This window comes from Pinus tabuliformis, chromosome J (genome assembly GCF_031772625.1).
Source record: "Pinus tabuliformis cultivar Carrire ecotype Pingquan chromosome J, CPIR1, whole genome shotgun sequence".
Lineage (NCBI taxonomy): Eukaryota > Viridiplantae > Streptophyta > Pinopsida > Pinales > Pinaceae > Pinus > Pinus tabuliformis.
Window position 1 is genome coordinate 1,174,321,495 of NC_142295.1, and position 22,369 is coordinate 1,174,343,863.

General features: G+C 33.6%; 1 protein-coding gene across 1 annotated transcript; it reads left to right on the plus strand.

Moving 5' to 3' along the window:
* Positions 1–1,209: 1,209 nt before the first annotated feature.
* On the plus strand, positions 1,210–2,227 carry LOC149231265 (transcription factor bHLH147-like). The gene has a single exon (XM_089376253.1). It carries the CDS (start codon positions 1,404–1,406, stop codon positions 1,962–1,964), a length of 561 nt encoding a protein of 186 aa, XP_089232379.1. The 5' UTR covers positions 1,210–1,403; the 3' UTR covers positions 1,965–2,227.
* The last annotated feature ends 20,142 nt before the right edge of the window (positions 2,228–22,369 follow it).

Sequence of the window (22,369 nt, forward strand, 5' to 3'; positions counted from 1 at the left end):
ACCTTCCTTTTTATGGAATAAGCCTCTCTCTATATAAAAGGAAAAATGAATATTTCAATTTGGAACATATATAAAATATTTCAATGCCCATTTTAATTTTACATCAACTTATATAGAAATAGGGAAAATAACCGAAAAAAAAATAAAAAAAATCTTAATTGTGTTTGTTATTACTTTACTTTTGGTATAAGGGAGATGATGCCTTTACTATTTAAAAATATTACAATACCAATTTTAAATAAAATATTTAAATATCAATATTAATTAATGTATTTCAATTCAACTTTACATATATTTATATATTAAAAAGGAGAAAAATTAAATATGTATATATTAAGAGAGGAAGTAAAAAAATAATGTAAATTGTAAATAAAATATTTAAATTCCTACTTTAAATAAATTAATTTTATATCAACTTGAAAGATGTCAAGAAAGAAAAAATAATTGAAAGTAATTTTAAATAATTTTTACTCTTTTAAATGTGAAAAATGTGTAATTTATTTAATTCTTAATAGGAAGTTACTATGTAGCATTCTATATATATAATTTGAGATATAAGAGAGATTTAATTATTTAAATAATTAATATAAAATTAATATGTAACATTTAAAAAAATATGAATAACATATTTTAATTTTTTTTAATATAAACAATGTAAATTATAAAATATTTCAATATCAAATAAACTATTTAAATTTCAACTAAAAAATCAAATACAACCACATTTATTTAAATTTCAACTAAATGATCAAATACAACAACATTTATAAACAGCTAGGCATTAATCAATATTTCCTATATATATTGATGTAACAACATGAGTGGAGGAAAAAACCCTTTCTTCAAATTATATAAATTTTAAAATCTCCATCCATCAACTCAGACTGTCATTTCCATATTTTAACCAAATATTTTGCTAGTGTAAACTGGGATGGTAGTCTCCAACTTTTTTATTTTTTTTCCAGGAATATAAATTATATTTATATATGTAAATTTCAGTAGAACAAATTATATTGATCCCATCATAAACTTGAACTATAAACTGTAACAAAATCATTAACAAATTTAAACCAAAGTAGCTTGTTCATACAGAGCCATAATGACGTGCACCTCTGTTTGGGCTAGCTCCTAGTACAACAAAATAGATTCCCATAGTTATCCAGAAGCACGCTTGGGCCGGCTGCCTGTAGGGTGCTTATAAATTTCCATCGATGGAAATGGGCAATCAGGTGCCTCGTACGGATATCCTGCACTCCCTGACATCACATGCATATGAAGCCACTAGTCTCCTCTCTTTAAAACCCCGGCCTGGAGGACCTCACTACCTGTCTCTGTTTTTAGGTTACAGAAACTTCCTGCTGTTTATTGGTTGAAGTTTACAAGTTCGCTGAGTTGCTTATAACATGGAACATTCCTCTGTACATGGGCAACTGACGGCATGGAGGGCCAGTTTCCAATGGAGATATCTGAGCCACCTTGTGGCCACGCTGCGACTTGGGAGAGTCGAACACGCGACCAGCGTTAGTGCTCGAAGTCGTGCCGTGAAATTGGCTGCTGATCTGTCGCTGGCCATGACGGCAAGGGGTCGAACCGCGTGGAGGCAGGCCATCATTGGGAAATACCCTTTCAGGCGCAACAAATCCCACCGGCAAAGGCGAGTCGTTAAATCAAGAGGAAAACTTCCCAGAAAAAGAAGATTAGTGTCTGCCAAAACGAGATCCTGCAAGCCAAACAGTCATTACAAGAATCCTGCCACCACGGGAAACATAGAAGCAGGCGGCGCCGTGGCTTGTCGTATGCAAACCCTGAGGGCGCTTGTTCCGGGAAGCCGCGGACTGGACACGCCCATTTTCTTGACAGAGGCAGCGGATTACATCGTGGCCCTTAAGATGCAGGTTCAGGCCATGCATGCACTTGCACAGAAGTACTCAAAATCAGTTACTAATTCACCTTGCCAGGTGTAGGCAAGTCGCGGGATCGAATTTCGGGCTGGACAATCAAAGGCGACAAGAGTGGGATTTTTATAATTTGTTCGCTTAAGAGCTCTCTCTGTATATTTTATTTGTCTTTGAAAGTCGCCCCTGGAGTCAGTGATGGCCGCTACATTCAAAACCCAATGTTTATTATTCTCTTTAAGCCTGTAACTGTATGTGTTTTCTGTTAAGTTCCAATAAACTGCTGTATGTGTTTTCTTTCAAGTTCCAATAAATTGATAACGTTTCAAATTCGGAGTTTGCTTTGTAATCTTGGCTCATGTAGGTAAATCAGTGCTGGGAGCTCATTTTTTATTTATTTATTTTTCCTTTTCCTTTTTCTGGGTTTATGTTATAGTCTGGATTTTAAGGTCAATATGTAAGTTTGAACGGTAAATTAGTATAGATTTATTTCTATATAAAATTTTTAATTTTTTTTTTTTAATACAATGTATTATTTTTCATGTTTAAATTATATTTTTGAAATCTTAAATATAAGATATATAGGATTTAATACATTTTAATCATATATATAGGATTTAATACATTTTAATCATATATATATATATTTGTTTAGTTAATATATATTAAGTTGATATAGACATAAATTAGTTAACATAGATTTTGAAATAGTTTATTTAAAATTTTTATTGAAATATTTTCAAAAAATATAAGATTTAAATATTTGATTCACACATTTTTTTTACTTCTAATTACTTTACAACTCATTCCTTCTTTTTTAAGTATAGGTAATATTATTTTTCTATTTAGAACATATTTTTAATTTTGAAAGATATAAAATTTAAACATATGATTCACACATATTTTTACTTCTTTCTAATTATTTTACAGCTGATTCATTGTTAAAATTTTTTGGGAAAAAATCGCATGAGAATATTTGGTCGATGCTTCATCTTTAGGACAAGATGAAGAAACAAATCTCAAAAGCACTATAAATAACGGGATAGGCCAACTTAACGGCTATATTTGACTAGGGAGAGAAAATTATATATATTTACTTATTATAACTATAAATCAACTAAACAGCGATCTTTGATCAGGAAGAAATTAATTTGAATTGTTTAAATAATTAATAAATAATAATTTAATTTGTTTAATTAATTAATAATTTATCTTATTTATTAACTTTACTGTATTTTTGAAAAATTTAAAATATAAATATTTAATTCACATAGGCTATAGAATAATAACCCCTGAATTTTATACCAAATCTTTATATCAGTTTGATTTTAGTTTGGTTTCACTATTAGTGCCTCATAAATGAAATGAAATGATATTTTAAGGTTTATGAGACTAAAAATAAGTCTATAGAACCATGAGTTCCTTGTTTTTTGCTCTTTGCAATTCAATCCTTTTCCCATTCAAATTTTCATGTTTTGTTTATCAAATTTCCAAACAATTAAGTGTTCCATAGCGTCTATCGTTTCCACAGATATCACCATCATCGAATTACAACAGCGTTGCTGACCTCGTGCTAACCGACCATTTGCCCCCTCTTTGTTCGATGGTCTTTGAACTTTTATTAACATATGTCACCGATGATTCACTCCCGGTTTTGAAGGCTTTTTCAGCTTTTAATAACGGAGTTCTTTTAGGCTGCAGAGGAATGTCCTTTATGTAGTGGAAGAATTGCTCGGACAATTAAATATAGTTGGAATTTGGGCAAAAAATTTAAAAATTATTGTAAAAGCAGTGTTTGAATCATATTTTTGATGGTGGAAATGGATTCAGTACCATCAAAAACTTCTAAGGCATCTAAAATTATGAATTCTAACAACTTTTACTTGGATTTACAAGAATCATGTTTTTGATGGTGGAAATGGATTCAGCGCAATCAAAAACTTCGAAGACACCTAAAATTATGAATTTTAACAGCTTTTACTTGGATTTACAAAAATCTCTGTCGGATTTTTTAAAATATGGTTGGAATTTCCATAACTTTCAGGGCAAAAAAGCATAATTGTTAGACTACGGCTTTAATAACATCTAACTTCGACATTGCATGGACATTTGGCATTGAATTTCAATGAAATATAATAGGAGTCTATTGAGGCAGAGGAATTGCCTCGAAGGCCGAATCCGGGCAAAAGAAATTCAAAAAATCTTGTAAAGGCAATGTTTGAATCATGTTTTTGATGGTGGAAATGGGTTCAGCACCATCAAAAACTTTATAAAGTTTGACACCTTTTACTTGGATTTACAAAAATTTCTGCCAGATTTTTTCAAAATATAGCCCGAATTTCCATAACTTTCAAGACAAAAAAGCATAATTCTTATACATAGGAACAAGGAAAAAGCATAATTCTTATACATAGAAACAAGGAAAAGAGAAAAACACACCAGTTCCTTACCTAAAAGGAACATTTAAAACAAAATTAATTGTGTTTTTAAATCCTACGAAACATAGTTCAAAGACTAAATCATACTTTTGTTTTGTTTGGTTTTAATAAGTTAATTTTGTCATTAAAAAATTGTTTAAAATGAATTAAGAAAATTTTTAATATAGAAAATTTGATTAAAGTATTGAATTTATTTACATATTCAAAAATATATTTAAATAATAAAATATTATAATTTTACTCAAACTAATTATCTAATTTATTTTAAATTAAATAAATTTATTTTAAGAAATAAATTTTCAATAATATATTTATGTAATGGTTTCTAATATTTATTCATCATTTTTAATACCTTATACTTATATCTCTTTACTTTAAAGTGAACCTTTTCCTAATATAAAATTTATTACATAGCTCAAATATAAATAAATATTTACCATTATATTGGTATATGTATCAATTTATGCGATAATTAATAAAAAATTTCTCAAAAAATTAAAATGCTAGCTTAAATTTAAATAAATAAAATTCTCAAAAAATTAAAATACTTCGATTTTTATAACATTAAATGTATTGCATAAGGCAAATTTAAATAAATATTTTACCACTATATTGGTATATGTACCATTTTATATGGGACAATTAATAAAAAGTTTCAAAGAAATAAAAGTACTTTGATTTCGTGAATCCTCACATGAATTCATGTGTTATGAGTAGTGTTGATTCTTATCAATTATTTAATTCGCATATTTTATGTTTTTGAATTACATGTTCATATAATGTTTTTCTTTTATTTTTTAATCTCCAAGCATTAGTCATAATGGTATTTACTTTGTTATTTTAAAGTGTTTTTAAAAAAATCAAAACAATTAACTATAAATTATAGAGGTAAATTGTGAAAACATATTAAATATTTATTAGTCAGATTAATTATAAATGAGTAACTCAATGCCAAAGGAAACCATACACATTGAAAAAACAAAGTTATATCATCTCTATTTTCATGTTTAAATATTTGATTTCTCTTCTAGTATCAAACATGTTTATTGGTAGTGATTTTATTGCATTCATAATGCTATGTATTTGTTTATTAAAATTCATGGCAGGGATGATTCTATATTTAATATGATTATTTTTTTAATGTATTTTGTTTCTAATATATCATGTATTAATGGAATATAACAAATTACATATAAAACTGTTGAGACAATGCACATTTTTTCTTTATTTCATATAAACTTATTCAATAAATACATTTGGGATTAAAATCTTTATTAATCTTGGAATTTATTTTATAATTTATCAGTGTTGAGACAATGCACATTTTTCTTTTATTTCATACAAGCTTATTCAATAAATACATTTGGGATTAAAATCTTTATTAATCTTGGAATTTATTTTATAATTTATATCTTCTTGATTAAATATAAATATAAATTTGCACAAAATGAACCTTGTTAACATCACAAAACTTATGATTGTGATTATTTTTATTCAATTTGCACCATCATCAAATTCCCACTTCTTTGCTACTTCTATAAAAAGAACGTTTTCAACATCACAAAACTTAAAATTGAGATTACTACCATCACAATTGTGATTATTTTCATTCAATTTGCATCTTCATCAAATTCTCAGTCCTTTGTTTTCTAAAATGATCATTCCCCTTTTTCCATCATTATCTTTATCTATCATGCACTTCCACTTTCTTCTTGTTGTTTCTAGCAACATTAACTTTACTATGATAATACATTGAAATTTTTTTAGAAGGCCTCGTATTTATCTTTCCCCTTCACTTGTCTCATCCCAATCCCAAGATCAAGGAGATTTATTCTTTGTCTCATCCCAATCCCAAGATCAAGGAGATTTATCCTTTGTAGCATTGATGTTGGTAACATGTTTTTTAAGCTAGGTAGTATTCTTAAGAAAGATAGGGATAAGTTAACAAATTTTATTTTCATGAAACTTATGCATTGGCGATTACGTTTTTTTTTTGGTCAAGTAAGAGTGGATCCTTCAATTAATTGAACAAAGATTACATATGGTACACGTCTTTACAAGTGTAAAGACCAACAAAATACATAACGGTATAAGAACAATCATACAACCGGGACAACCAAACCAATAATATTACAATCATACCCACCAAAGCCCCCTGGGAAAAACCTAACATATTGTCGAACTCTTCACAATTCCACTCACACTCCCCAAAACTTAACCCTCAAAATCTACCATCGATCAAACTTTCCATCGAACAGTTGGCAAAACTCCCATTTGTCGAGATCTACTGTCTAACTTTCCTTCAATCAGACGGTAGATAAACATTCTGATCACTTGAGTTGCACAGTAAATTTGCGTCATTGATCAAAAACCATTTGATCAGACGGTCCAGACGTCATCGCTGCAAAAAATTACTCAGACATTACCCTCTTTTTCGGACCCGATATAGAATAAAACCATGGTCTAAAAAGATTGTAGAAATTTTGAATAATAAACACTTATTCACAGAGATTATCCCGATTATACACTATTGCGGAATACATGCACAATATATAACCTCCTCTACGTTGATCATCAATTTAGCAGCATCAAAAACAATGAAACATCAATCGCATGCACACATTAACACAGTATGTAACTCGGGGAAAGCATACAACTGAAAACCCCACACTATCTGTATATAATAATGATTGAGAACATGTAACAATACATAGTACAATACTCCTCACAAGTACTCAGTACTATCTCCACCTGTTACACACAAAACCAGCTCAGATCCGAGCAAGTCACAGGTTCAAATCTTCTCCACTACTTTGCATGCCTCTATTGCACACAATACCTGTTGAGAATCACTCACACTGGAAATCACGTGAGCACAGGCTATTCTCTGGGCATATACTGGGCAATTCTCATGGGCATACTCAAAACATTGCTTGTGCAAGATCTCATGCACAACTATAGTCACAACTGATCGCAATCTCAACCTCTAACACCTGTCTCCACTGAACTGTACATGCACTGAGTTAACTAATGTATTCTTTAGTTGCATTATGAGTTAATAATTAGTGAATTAATTAATATTTAATTCACACAACTCATCACTAGTGTATTCTTTAGTTAGACTAAAATACAACTAGTTTAACCAAGTCAAACTGAACACAACTCCATCAACTCCACATCCAACTCCACAGAACTCACATGCATGAGTTCTAACTGACGTCATGCACGCAATAGCTCAAATGACTCACAAGAAAAGCGTATTTCCTTCTGACAGCTGCATGTGCCACATCTGTAGCTCAAACTGAAGTGCTCCAAGAGGATAAGATAAAGTTTATAGTCTAAATATTATTATGAGACAATAATATTCGACTGTTCTATTTTTAGCCTAGCAGTCTAAAAATAGACTTTGATCACTCCTGCTATGAACCAGAAATAGAATTCCATCTATTTTTCCCAACATGACCAATCATCCATAAACAACATCCTGCAACTCATAGACATGATCCATATGTCTAAAAATAGACATAGTCTAAAAATATACTTTGCACCATAATTTGCCTGCGGGCCCACTTAGTGAAGGCGACTCCTTTCCACTAAGATCCATCATCTTGTTGCATTCTCAACAAAGATATCGGGTCCACTCAACCCCTTAACTACCGAACACATTGAAGCTCGATATCCATTCAATATCGAAGGTCAACAGAGTCAATGGTCTGTAGCCCAACAAAAAGCACACTTTTAACCCTACCACCACACCCATCGAGCATGTTGTTTATGCTATGGCGTAAGCGTTGACTGTGGGATATATGGTTAGGATTCGCTCCGGTGGTTGACTTCTTCTCTTTCCCACTCATTATTCATGATCTGTTAGTCTTCCTCCTGCTCGTTATTCATGATCTAGAAGGACTCTTTATCTTTGGCCGCCTATCTATGACAATCTTCCTGCAGTTTGCTAGAGGGTATAGCCTCCCAATCATACCCGATATAACTATCCTTGCATATCACGCCTTCATTCGCTAGAAGACTAGCTAACATATTGGCTTTTCCGCGCACATGAACAAAATTGACTGTTCTTAGGGTTATCAAGTGGGAGTGAATGCGTTGGAAGACCTGTGAGAGCCTCCAATGTTTCGACACTTTTCCAGGTGCCATTCCATTGCACATTTTCTTGGCCGCATTAATGACCAATTCTGAGTCAGCTTCTATGATGGCGTTGTGTAAATTTAACTCAATCAGGATTTCCATGCTCTGTTCTAAGGCTATGATCTCCACCATGTTATTAGTGGTAGTCCCCAAATGACTGTGGAAGATAGTCTTTATACTCCCCTTCTCATCTCTTGTGACACCTCCAAATCCAGCCATCCCTGGGTTTCCCTTAGAGGCCCCGTCTATATTTATTTTCAAAAAACCATGAGGAGGAGGTTGCCAGATATCTTTACCAACAGTTGTTTTTCTCACACCCTTAACAGCGCCAAGGGGAACCAAAGAATGTAGACCCAACTGCCTCAGAATGCGAGCCTCCTAGGCCGAAGGGGGGTCCTCAGGAATTTTCCACATAAGGGCTCCAACAGTATCTTTGATTTGTCGTAGAATTTGGCCAATGATATTCTGGGTCGAGCTGGTTTTGTTCTTGAAAATCCTGCCATTGCGTTCTTTCCAGACATCCCAGATAATAAAGCCTGGAACCAAAGTCCAAGCCTTGTTAATGATTTCGTTACCTGAGAAGTATTTCCTCCAATTCTTCAATGTGTTGGTGATGCTGAGTCTGTCTCTGTCAGTTTGCCTGAAGACTGAGGCCGCCCAATCCCACAATGTAGTGGTAAAGGGGCAGTGGTTTAGTAAATTATCCATTGTTTCTTCTTGTAACCCACATATATGGCATTTGTATGGGACAAAAAAACCTCTTTTCAGAATATTCTCCTAGGTGAGAATCTTCTTTTGGTATACTAACCACATAAATAACTTGACTTTCATCCATTGCAGGTTCCTCCAAAGGTTATTCCAAACTTGGTCAGGGTTTGAATAATCAAGACCTAGGGCCATGTGTTTAGCTTCCTTGAGGTTAAAAGTGCCTTCATTGTTTCGGCTCCATCTTAGTTGGTCAGACAAGGAAGACACTAAAATCTTCCTCTTTTCCAAGTCTAGAGCCAGGGAATCTGCCCGTGTTTTCAAAGGACTCTCTTCACTATAACCTAGATTCTTCCACATTCACCATTTTCCAATATCTCTTACCTGATCCTAGAAGTCATTTACCATGATTAGACCTTTGCTATCAGTGTCATTTTTGAGAGCCGTTAGTTCTTCTTTAAACAAATTTGGTTCCTGCTGCCAATTATCCTCCAAAAACCAAGCAAGGTTCCCAGCTTTGATTTCCCAGAAACTATGCTTCTGGACAATGTCTCTATTCTCCCAAGCAAGGTTCGAAATGTGGGAGCCCTTAATGTGCCATGAAATTCTGATATCATCCCTCTCTTGCCAATTCTTTGCATATTTTTGCTTCCAAATCTTTGCCCAAGGGGTTGCCGATTCTTTTAGCCACCTCCACCAAAATTTTTCTCCCGAAACTCTGTTGATGATTTCAGGGTCATGAAGCCCCAAACCTCCCTCGGCCTTAGGCTTGCAGAGCTTGTCCCAAGCTACCAACACCCACTTCTTTTTTTCTTCCCCTTTACGCAAAAGAAAATCTCGTTGAATACTCTTGATTTGTTGTATAACACCTTTGGGAGTAGGGAGGGCTGAAAACATGAATATGGGTATAACTTGTAGAATAGCCTTTGTAAGCACAAGACACCCCACTAAGTTCAAATACCTGCAGGTCCATTTCCTGACTTTATCCTGAAGTTTATTGGTGACCGGTTCCCACATTCCTTTACTCAGAGGTTTGTCACTAAGAGGCATTCCAAGGTACTTGGAAGGTAACTGAGCCCTTTGAAATCCTATAATTCTGGTGAGGTTCCTCTGAATAGCAATGTCAATATTGAAAAAAAAAAACTTTTGATTTATCAAGGCTTACCTCTGTACCAGCCGCCAGAGCAAAGTCGTTCAAGATTTGTTTGAAAGCTCTGGCTTCTTTGACCGTAGGAATTCCCTGCAACATTGTATCATCCACAAATTGTTGATGAGTAGAGGCATCCCCATTCGGTGTAAGTTTCAGACCCTAGATTCTTCCTTCACCATTTGCTATTTTGATTGCTCTGCCAAGTCCTTCCATCATGAGAACAAAAAGGAAGGGGGAGAGTGGATCCCCTTGTCTGAGACCCCTAGAAGGTATAAAGGTTCTAGATGGAGATCCATTAAGCAGAATTGAGAAGCTAACCAAGGATACAAGGGCCATAACCCATCTTATCTAGTTGTGGTCGAAACCATAAGCTCTTAGCACTTCCTTGATGTAAGCCCAACTTAGCTTATCATAAGCTTTCGCTAGGTCCAATTGCATTATCATACCAGCTTGCTTCTTGCTCTTAAGAGAGTGAACCACCTCATGTGCTTGTATGATGTTATTGAGAATCTGTCTTCCTTCCACAAAACTGGTTTGCTCCTCTGAAACAAGAGCAGGAAGAAGAGGCTTTAGTCTGTTAGCAATCACTTTGGATATAATTTTGTACACCACATTACATAAAGCTATGGGTCTGAATCTATCCGGTGTCATGGATTTTTCTTGCTTTGGAATCAAAGCTATGAAAGAGGCATTAAGAGCTTTCAACACAGTTTTGGATCTTCTAGAGTCTTCCACAACCGCAAGGATATCTTGTTTGACTGTTTTCCAACAAGCTTTGAAGAAATCCACATTGAAACCATCAGGACCAGGAGCTTTCCCATTTTGCATCTCATTGATGACCTCACTAACCTCCTCTTCAGACACTGGCTTGTTAAGATTATGGTTGTCTTCCCTGGTTACAAGTTTAGGAATGAGCTTTGTGAATTTGTTAATGAACCAAGATTTGTCAACAAAATGCTCCTCTACTATGCTACGGAAGTGATGAACTAGGATAGATTCTATTTCTATGTGTGAGACAAGCTCTTTCCCTTGAGAATCTTTGAGTTTGGAAATTCTGTTATGAGATCTGTGGTCCAAAGTTGATCTATGAATTTTTTTTTTGTTTCTTTCTCCTTCTCTAATCCACTGCACCCTCAATTTCTGTCTCCATAAAATCTCCTCTTGCAAGCACCGATCCTCCCATTCGTTCTGCAGAGCCTCAGCCTGAATTTTCCTTTCCTCAGTAAAACCCTCTAGGATGTTGATTTAATTAATCTCCTGGATTTTCTTCTCAACTTCTTTTTTGGCTTTAAAAATATTGTCAAACTCTTGTTTATTCCAATATTTAAGCTTAGATTTGATGTGCTTGAGTCTCTGCTGTAGTATGAACATTTTAGTGCCTTGAACGGGCCTATCTTTCGTCCACCATTTGTCAATATTTTTGGTGAAGTCAGGGTGAGAGAGCTAGATATTTTCAAACCTAAAGGGTCTATTCCTTGGTGTACCCATAAAGGTAGCTTCCATCTGGATAGGCTAGTGGTTCAAGCCTCAGAAGGGAAGGATTAAGGCTGACATATCAAGGCCTTCGATAAGGAGATCCTCTGAGATTATGAATCTGTCTAATTTAGAGGCAACTTGAGAAGCTCCTCCTCTTTTATTATTCCAAGTAAAAATGCCATTTGTTGTTTTTGTGTCCACTAGCCACATGTTATTCATGAAGTTCTATAAGGCAATGGAATGCCTGCCTAGTTTCCTTGTACCTCCTTTTTTTTCTATAAGAGATCTGATCATATTGAAATCCCCTGCCAAAATCCAAGGCATATTAGGATGTCTCTCTCTCAGTTCCTCAAGGGATGTGAGAAGCTTTAGTTTGTCTTCTAGTTTTTGAGGGCCATAGACATTAGTGATCATGTAGATTTCCTTATCCCCCAAAGGTTGAATCACCATTGATATATAATTCCTAGAAGCTTCAGCATCTAGGATTCCAAGTTTTTGATGATCCCATAGCGTGAGAATCCCCCTCGCTGAGTTATGTGCTTTTACCTGTAGATACTCATACTTTATTAACCATTTGCTGTGTATCTCTCTGATCTTGTCCATAGAACATTTTGTTTCTTGAATAAAAATCATATCTGATTTTTCTTCTTTTATTCAACTACTAAGATTTCTTTGTTTCCTTTTACTTCCTAGTCCCCTAGTGTTCCAGGTTGTAAGATTCATTACCAAAGGTTTGTAAAGGAGTAACTGGTAAGGTCTTTCATCTTACCTGAGTTAATAATAAGTTTTCCACATTCGTACAACAACTTATTCTGTTTCTTCCTTCCTCTTTTCCTACCCAGGTTCTTCGAAGAAAGCATCGGTGTATCCTCCATAGTTTTCACTCCCCTGCTCTCCTGGTTGTCATGGTTTCTTTTGACTCCAGAGATTTTTGTTTGTGATCTCTAGAGGAAGAGCTGTTGAACCCTGTCAAACTCCGCTTTTGGCAGAGAGTCAACCCCTTTGGCGATTCCCTGCTCTAGAAAATTTTCTAGGTCTAAATTCTCCCTCTAGAATCTCCTGCAACTCATGGTCTTCCATTCCTACCTCACTTGGAGTCATCTCATGGTCCCTGCTAAGCTCCATCATATTTGGCAAATCATCCCTTTGTTTGTTGTTTTCTGGTATCTCCTCCATGTTAGCATCCCCTTCCTTCTCCTTGTGAGTATTCTCTGATTCCTGATTTGTCCCATTGTTTGCAACTTCTTCTTCTAAGATCTTGAAACTATTGTGGTTTGTTTGTCCATCTTCAGTACTTTTCTTTTGGTACCTCTTGCTTCCTTTCCCTTTACCCCCTACCTCAGTAAAACCCTCTGGATCCTTGCTTGTGGTGGCTTTTGTGTTACTCTCTAGTTGGTTCAAAGGGAAATCCCTGTACAGGTGCCCGTGTTCATGGCACTTATGGCACCTGAATGGGACGTGTTCATAGTCTACCATTTGTACCCATTCTTCTTCATACACTTCCAAAATGATTTCATCCAGAAGTGCCCTAGATAAGTCCATTTCCACACATATCCAGGCAAAGGAAGTGTATTTGCCTCTTAGAGTAGTATCTGAGATTTTTATAAAATGCCCTAGCTTGTTACCAATAGCCTTTAGAGATTCTGGTAGCCAATAATCTAAAGGAAGGGAGTAGAGTCTTATCCATACCAGTACCGAAGTGAAAGTCTCTCATTCTGGGACAAAGTTCATTACCCATGGTCTCATGTAAAGGCCTGCAGACGCGTAAAAATAAGGTCCTCCTTCAAACACTATGTCATTTTCCTCTAGGCTTGTGAATACTGCTATGAAGAAACCCTTGGACCCAAGGTGAAGGGCAATTTTCCCCTTTGATTTCCAGTGGTTCCTTATCCATGCTTGCAAAGCCTTCTCTGTCTACCAGATCCCCATGAATTTATAGATAACAACATATTCCGCCACGTGGTCTTTGTGCACCTGCAGCACTGGGTCACTTAAAACGACTTGAGGAATAATGGTTGCCTTGGGTTTACATGCCCCTGATATTTTCATGGGAGCAAATTTCTGACTGCTACCCTCTATCCTCTCCTCGTTAATTTGTTCCTTATGGTTCTCTTCTTGCTCTTGAGGTCCGATGGTTTCCGATTTTTCAATATTCGTAATCTCTGTTGCCACCTTTGCTGGTTTCTTGAAACAATGGGAACCAACTCCCTTGCTTCTGTCCACAACTACTTCACTGTAGGAGGGAGCCGAACTCCCTCCTCCTCGCCCTGCCATGGTAATTAGCTACACAAACCCTGCAACAAAACCCTAGATCGGATCCATTCGAATCCCCTCCCTAAACCCCAATAATAATAATATTAATAATCGCATTGGTGATTATGTTATAACATTCCTCTTTGTATTTTCAAGGGTTTTTGAGGTAAATCAACTAATTGATATCCTTGATAAAAAATAACATACTTAGTGGTATTGATAAGTAATTTCTTTTAGTTTTTATTTATATAGATATTGGGAAGCTCCAAGTCATAAACATCTTAACTTTAATAATAAGCATAGATACACTCATGGTAAATTGTAATGTTACTAGAGACCTATAAAGCTGGTAAGGTATCCTCAATTCTTTATTAGTATACGGATAGAATTATCACCCTTCAACAAAAACAATATCTACAATAATGTTTTATTTAATTTGTAATGAACTTGACTTTGATGGTTAAATTGAAAATAAAATATGCTTAAATTTTTAATATAAAATTATTTACTTATTCATCATAGATACATAGATTACTTCATCTCATATATAAGTGTTTATAAAAAATGTTTGATTTGTAATTGCACGTTTAAAGTTTTATCCTATCATTTTTACACTTTGAAAATTATTTCTCAACAAAAACATAGCTCAATGTTTATATATACAAAGTATGTGTTTTGTTATTTTTAATGAAAATTTTAATTTGTATTTTCATTAATTTTAACATTATATTTTTTGTTTATTTGTCAAGTTGTCTCAGTTTAGAGTTTACATTAGGCTTGACTTGTAGCGTGAGAAACTATGACCCAGAGACATCTAAGTCACCGGAATCATCGGAAAATCACACCATCGGTAACAACCCTTAATATGGTTGGATTTGTAACCTTATAATTAATTGGAAAGTTAATATTTTATTTAAAATATGTTTTTAAAATATGCATTTGTTTAACTCTTATCAATTGAAATATATATATATTAATATTGTTTCAAATTTAATTATTTTTTAAAAAAATTCATTGAGCAAAAACTAGATAAATATATTTTTAACTTTAAATTTAAAATATTTTGATCAAATTAAATTAATTTAATTTAAACTTAATTATTATGAACTAATTAAATAAATATATTTTCTTCAATTTAAAAGTAAAAATAAATTTTCAAAATTATTTATCAATTAAAACAAATAACCATTTTTTATTAAAAAAATATTTGTTGTTAAGTTCTAGTAGTACAATCAATTGAGGATAGGCCTCCTTACCAAGGTGACCTAGGATCAAACCTCACAGTGGTGGTTGTGCACTGTGCTAGGGGGAGGAGACATGCTAAAAACTCTAGTTAGCTTAGGGCTGGTGTGGCTCAGGTCGGTTGTGATCCCCGGGTGAGTTTGACACACTAAAAAATCTAGTCATCTTAGGGCTAGTGTGGCTCAGGCCGGGTGTGATCCCTGCGTGATTTTGAGGGATTAAATGCCCCTAGATCACGACTCCTCAAGTCACAGATCAAACCTAAAAAATCACAAACAACTTAATAACAAAACAAAAAAATCTCACTATAATATTCTTATTTATACCATTTCCAACTTCATATAAGATAAATCAATAAAATATACTATGAAAGGTGAACTTTTTAATCCATCATCCAAAAAAAAATACAATTTCTTCTAACTTCATTACATTACATTACATACACAGTTAGGGGTATAATTTCAAATGTCAATAAAATATCCATAGGATGTTGAGTTGGTCTCGAATTTGACGTCTTTCATAACATGGAAAACAATGAATATATAGATATATATATGTGTGTGTGTGTGTGTGTGTGTGTGTTTTTAATGACAAATATATTTTATGATGATGATGATGATGATGATTAACGTCCACTAAGACCAATGTCGTCTATCAGACCTTAAGAAAAGAGAGTATAATTGTCATCCTTCAAAATCTTGTTTCTGTGGTCAAGGAGTAGGGAAAGAAGCGTTCTAGGATCGCTATAGTTGGGTTGGCTTAGTAAGTCAAAAAGATTGGAGGTGTGGTTGATGATAGGGAATTGAGAGCGGAAGTGGGCAAGAGTTGAGCAGTATAAAAGGAAGTGATTTTCATCTTCCACCTTCTTAGTATCAAAAATATGACAAATTCGATTGTCCCAGGGAGTCTTGGGAGTAGACCACCACCCGGTCTCACTCTGGAGCTCATGAGAGTTAGTTCTAATTTTAGCAATGTTCATTTTCTTCTTAGTGCTAGTCAACATAGAGAGATAATTCTGGTTATCAAAGGTGGGATTGATCACCTCCTTATAGTACCTTAGCTTCCATTTACCTTCTAGCTCCTTAGCATCCCACATCTTGTCCTTAAAATTGGAGGTAATAGTATCTTTGATATTGTCCTTGCTTCCCATGATGATCTCCTCCTTAATCCCCCAAATGTTGAGCCAAGATTGAGCATCATGATGCCACCCACACTTGAGGTGTAGGTGGGGGTTTTGACTAAAGTTAGAAGCAATTTTTACGAGCCTCTTGGATTCCATATTATGAAGCTTCTTCTTATACATCAGATATCTAAACATAACTGCACTTTCAATGGGGGACAGGCCAACTTCGATCAAGAGGATAGGATAGGGAGTATTTCCCTTGATCTTGAGGTTATAGGTTATGAATTGATTTTGGATCATCTCAATCTTTCTCCATGACTCCATAGATATACTGCACCCTCAAACTTCACATTTGTATAAGATAACAGGGGTGACGAGAGTCTCAAAGAGGAACATTTTTTTACTCCAAATGTAAAGATCAACTGACTTACAATTGTTTTCAAGTTCATAATAAGCTTTCCAACCTCCAATAATTATTTTCTCGATGCTATAATTCCAGTTGAGTTGATCAGGAAATTCAATACCCAAATATTTATAAGAAGAAGCATACTCAAGGCTATGGTTATCATAGATGAAACTACCATGGGTTATCTTTCTGGATTTAATGATCATGACTTTAGTCTTGTCGGTATTAACTGTCATACCCATCTTGGAGCAGTAGATGTGAAGAGTCTTAAGCTTATTGTCTAGGTCAACATGGCTCATTGCAGGAAGAATGATATCATCAGCATAAAGGAGAAGAGTAATGATAATACCAATGAGTTCAGTGCCTTTTCATCTTGCAATTGCCAGACACTCCTCTAGTTTATTAATGTTAATACCAAAAACGATAGGGGAAAGGGAACAACCTTTCTTAACCCTGATATTACATTTAATACCTTTAGACCACCCTTTGTTGGTCTTAATCTTGGCAATGACAGTCTTGTAGAGGCGGATCACAAAAATCCTCAATTCAAGAGGAACTATGATCTCTTCAAGCCTCTCCTAGATCTTATCTCGGGGGACAATGTCGAAAGCTTTTCTAAAGTCCACAAAACAACATAAGAGATCGATTTTACTATTGCGACATTTCTCTACGATGATCCTAAGGGTGACAAGGTGGTCGATGGTCGAGTGATGTATCCTAAAACTCACTTGCCCTTTAGCTCCTTTACCATGGTTCTCAAGCCAAAGGCTAAGCTTTTTTTCCAGAATGAGCCCATAAAGCTTGGCTAAGATGTGGCTAATCATAATGGTCCTGTAGTTAGAGGGAACACTTTTGTCCCCATTTTTTAAGATAGACACAATAAGGCTTTGCGTCCAAAGCTTAGGGAAGCCATGCTTTACAACCAAATTGAGAAGCTTGTGGATATGAGTAATGAGGATATATTTTCCCATTTTAAAAATCTCAGCTTGGTAACATTCAATATCTTTGGCTTTCCCATTAGCGAACTTATTAATCCTAGACTCAACGTCTTCCGAAGAAAAATATCATGCTTAAAAGGAGTGTTTAAGATGGTGTTCATGGTGTCTAGAGAGTCGTACAACTTCTTAAGATAGTTATCCCAATTTTCTAGGGGGATAAAATGATTATCTTTAGTTTTACGAACAAGCACATTCCACCAAAAATTTCTGGGTGCAACTTTAGAAAGGTGGAGAAGATGCTCTTGTCTCTTATTAATATATGACCTCTTCTTCCTCTTAATGAGAGCTTTGTATATAATTATATTTTGGAGCTTAATGCTTTCATTAGGGGCATCTCTGATTGCTTTCTTGACAATTTTATAGTCTTTGTCATACCAAGGGTTGAAAGTTCTATTATTTTTCTTATACGAAGTCTTATTAGAGAATTTGTTGATGGTGGTGGAAAGGGTAATAGTAAAATGGTAATACATTTGATCAATGTTGTCATTATAAGTTAGGAAAATCCCTTTCCAAATCCCTTAAGAAAAGGTCGACATTACTTCTATCGAAGTGAATGTGACTTTTTCTTTCACTGTTCTCCTGCATGTGGGTGGTATGCATAACAATATTGAGGGATAGAGACAAAGGTCTATGGTCAGAGTCAGGCTCATACCTGCTAAGAATATCAAAGTTTGTAATATGGTTGAGGAAATGGATGTCAGAAATCGCATAATCTACGATGCTGCTACCCAGCCCATGTACACAGGTCATTTGACCAGAGAGAGAAAATTTGTTAATATTATTACAAATGACTAGGTCCTGGGAACTACAAAGTTTGCGGAGCTCGGTGCCGAATAAGTTCTGGATTATGGCTTTAGATTTTCTCTTGAATCTATTAGCTAAGTTACCATCCTCATCAAGCCACAAGGGGCTAGGGTCAGAGTTGCTACTTAACATAATAGCTTGGTTAGTAGGAGTTCGAGCATTAAAGTCCCCAAGAAAAAGGATATTGCCTTCATTCCTTAGGTTGTAGACGCATTTTTCTAAGGTATTGAAAGGACAATCCTTATCCAAATTGTTTTTCTTATAGGATGTAGAGTTGATATGAGTGAAATAGTATATTGCAAGAAAGATCCTTTTGGTTGTAGAATTAGAGATCTCGATCCAAATGTATTGATTGAGGGGTCGGTTTTATGAAGTCTGATGTGAGAGGAAACAATGTTCCTAATATAACAGGCTATACCACCAAAACCTCTCATTGAGGGGTTGGTTTTATGAAGTCAGATGTGAGAGGAAACAATGTTCCTAATATAACAAGCTATACCACCAAAACCTCTCCTAGAGGATTTCTTATTCTAGGCAGACCAAAGAGTGAACCCATCAAGGTGAGGGACCCTAGATTCGTCATGCTCCCAAGTTTCAACTAAAAGAATAAGATCAATATCACTCAGGATCCAACTTAACATAGGACCTTTACACCATGGAAAACCACGACAATTCCAGAAGAGGATCCATAGTGATGTTATTCCCTATTGATCACTCCATGCATTTTTTTAATTGATTAATAAGTCTTTTCACTTTGTAGTTAATTACGTGAGTTAAGAGTATATTAATTTAAATGATTGTAGAGTGTTTTTTAAATGATTCTTTTAGTTCGTTATTTTTATTACCACTTGTACAATGTATAAGTTTAGAGGAGTTTAATGAGGTGATAATTTTGTTGGAAAATAGTGAAAATTTTGGTATGATTTTGACAAAAAAAGTTGATAATTTTTTTGGGAAAAATGGGTTAAAGATTTAGGATTTTGGATGCTTTAAGGTTTTTGATGATGTTGAATTTATTTCCACCCTAAAAAAACCATAAAAAGACTGAAGAAAAAATACTTTCAGGATAAAATTGTGACTTGGTTTTTGATGATGTTGAATTCATTTCCACCCTTAAAAAAAACCATAAAAAATACCGGAAAAAAATTATTTTCAAGATAAAATTGTGACCTTAATAGAGAACTTGGATTGATAATGTTTTCATAATAATTTTTATGACTTATTCTTTATTTTCTTTTAATAAGTTCCTAATAATTAAAAAAAAAATTTGTAGATTTTGAATTTTTGTTACCTATTAAATTTAATATATATTATAAATAGAAAAATAGGGTATTTCGTATTGTATGAACATTTTAAATAGCCACTTGCACATTTTTATGTGTTTAAAAACTTTTAAAAAATAAATAGTGTAAACGCAAGATGATGATTTTAAATAATTAAAAGAAATATGCTTAACAAAAATCTTCACAATATGCGAAACAGTTTTTTATAATCAATAAATCTCTCCATACTCAGTAAATATCATGGATCTATTAAGTGTTAATAAATCAAAAAATAACTATTATTATGCAGAATAATATGAATCATTATCGTGAAAATTACATAGCTATTCCTGCCTACTTAAAAAAACGCATTTCATTATATTTTAACTAATTATTTAAATATCTTATTTCTAAAACATATCAAAAATTTCCATTTTTGTTTCAAATAGTCTAACTATTTTTTTTTCAAATTTATTTAATTACATATTTATTTGACTTTAAAAAATAAAATAATTTAAGATATTATTATAATATTATTAAATTTTCAAAAAAATTATAATATAATTTTAGATATCATTTTTTGGGATTCAACTACGTTAAGTAAGTCATTTATCTATGACTATTTTCATGAGAGGTAGTAGTAACTGACTAATTTCTCATGATTTTTGAATAGTCCACTTAGCACTTATTACATTGGGTGATGCTCACACGGGTGAACAAGTGGGATTGAAACTAATGAAATAAATCACATAGCGTGAAATGCTTGAGCCAGAGGCAATCTGGGATGGGTGACCTCCCGGGAAGTCCAGGTTATCGGGTGCAAGCCCTAGAAGTGATGATTGACGCTATGTGATTTATTTCACTAGTTTTAATCACACTTCTTCACCCCTGTGAGCATCACCCGATGCAATGAGTGCTAAGTGAACTATTCAAAAATAATGAGAAATTAGTCAGTTAAGATTACCTCTCATAGAAATGGTCATAGATAAATGGTTATCGGGTGCAAGCCCCGGAAGTGATGATTGACGCTATGTGATTTATTTCACTAGTTTCAATCCCACTTCTCCTCTCATAGAAATGGTCATAGATAAATGGTTATCGGGTGCAAGCCCCCAAAGTGATGATTGACGCTATGTGATTTATTTCACTAGTTTCAATCCCACTTCTTCACCCCAGTGAGCATCACCCGATGCAATGAGTGGTAAGTGGACTATTCAAAAATCATGAGAAATTAGTGAGTTACGATTACCTCTCATAAAAATGGTCATAAACAAATAACTTAACTCAGTTAAATCCCAAAAAATGATATCTAATATAATGCAGTGTGAAAATCCCAATACTAAAGATAATTTTACTTGATAATTTTTAAAATATAACATAAAATTTATATTTAATATATTTATAAATAATTAAAAATTAAAATTCTATCCCATTATAAAAGAAAAATAATGAAAAAATGTTGCCATCATCAAAATTTCAATCACATCACTTTACAGATGACATGAAACGGAATACCTAATCTTGTCATGACACTATAGAATAAAGTTTCTGAATGCAGTGAACGTCATATGTTTGACTTAATCCCTACCTAACCATCTATATATTGGTGGGGTCGCTCATGTGAAACTGTTTACTTCCCACTGTTACTATCCTACCAAACCCAACTGACCCATAATATTCCCTGTAACTGTGCTCAATATGGCATGTAAACAGAATGTCATTCAAACTCTTTGTGGAATAATGGAGATCAGATTTCTATAAGCAATATTATGATACCATTAAAGCACATAAGAATTTAATGTGGTTGTGATTTTGTGCAAAAGTATTTTTGAAACTCCAATATAAATTCTCACAATGGTTTTATTTAGTGATTATTTTGTGAGTAGAAAAAGAAAGAAAATGTGGATAAATTAATATGATTAGTTTTATTATTTAATAATTTTAAAAATTTTATTTAGGTGATAATTATAGTTTTGTAGAGGGGTAAGTTATTTATCATTTCTAAATTTTCACAAGAATTTTGTGAAGTTACTAATATTTTATCAGGATGATTGGTTTTTTGGTTTTATTTAGTGAGTAGAAAAAATAAAAGAAAAAAAGTAAATGTGGATAAATTAATATGATTAGTTTTACTATTTAATAATTTTAAGAAATTTATTTATGTCATAATTACAGTTTTGCAAATGGTAAGTTATTTATCGATTTTTAATTTTCACAAGAATGTTGTGAAGTTATTAATATTTTATCACGATGATTGGTTTTGGTTTTGGTTTGTTTTATAGTATAATTTTATTTTTGGTATTTTGGAAATTTATGATTATTTAAAAATTTAAATTTTTTAAAAATAATTATAAAATAATATTATATTAAATTTTGAGTTAAGGTTGAAAATTATTATATTATTTGTGAGTTTAAATTTGAGTGAAGAAAATAACAATCATTTCTTCTAAACATTCAAAATAAATTGAATTAAG

Bases quoted from the DNA above. Each gene is read 5' to 3' on its own strand.
- LOC149231265 (XM_089376253.1), top strand. From the start codon at position 1,404: ATGGAACATTCCTCTGTACATGGGCAACTGACGGCATGGAGGGCCAGT.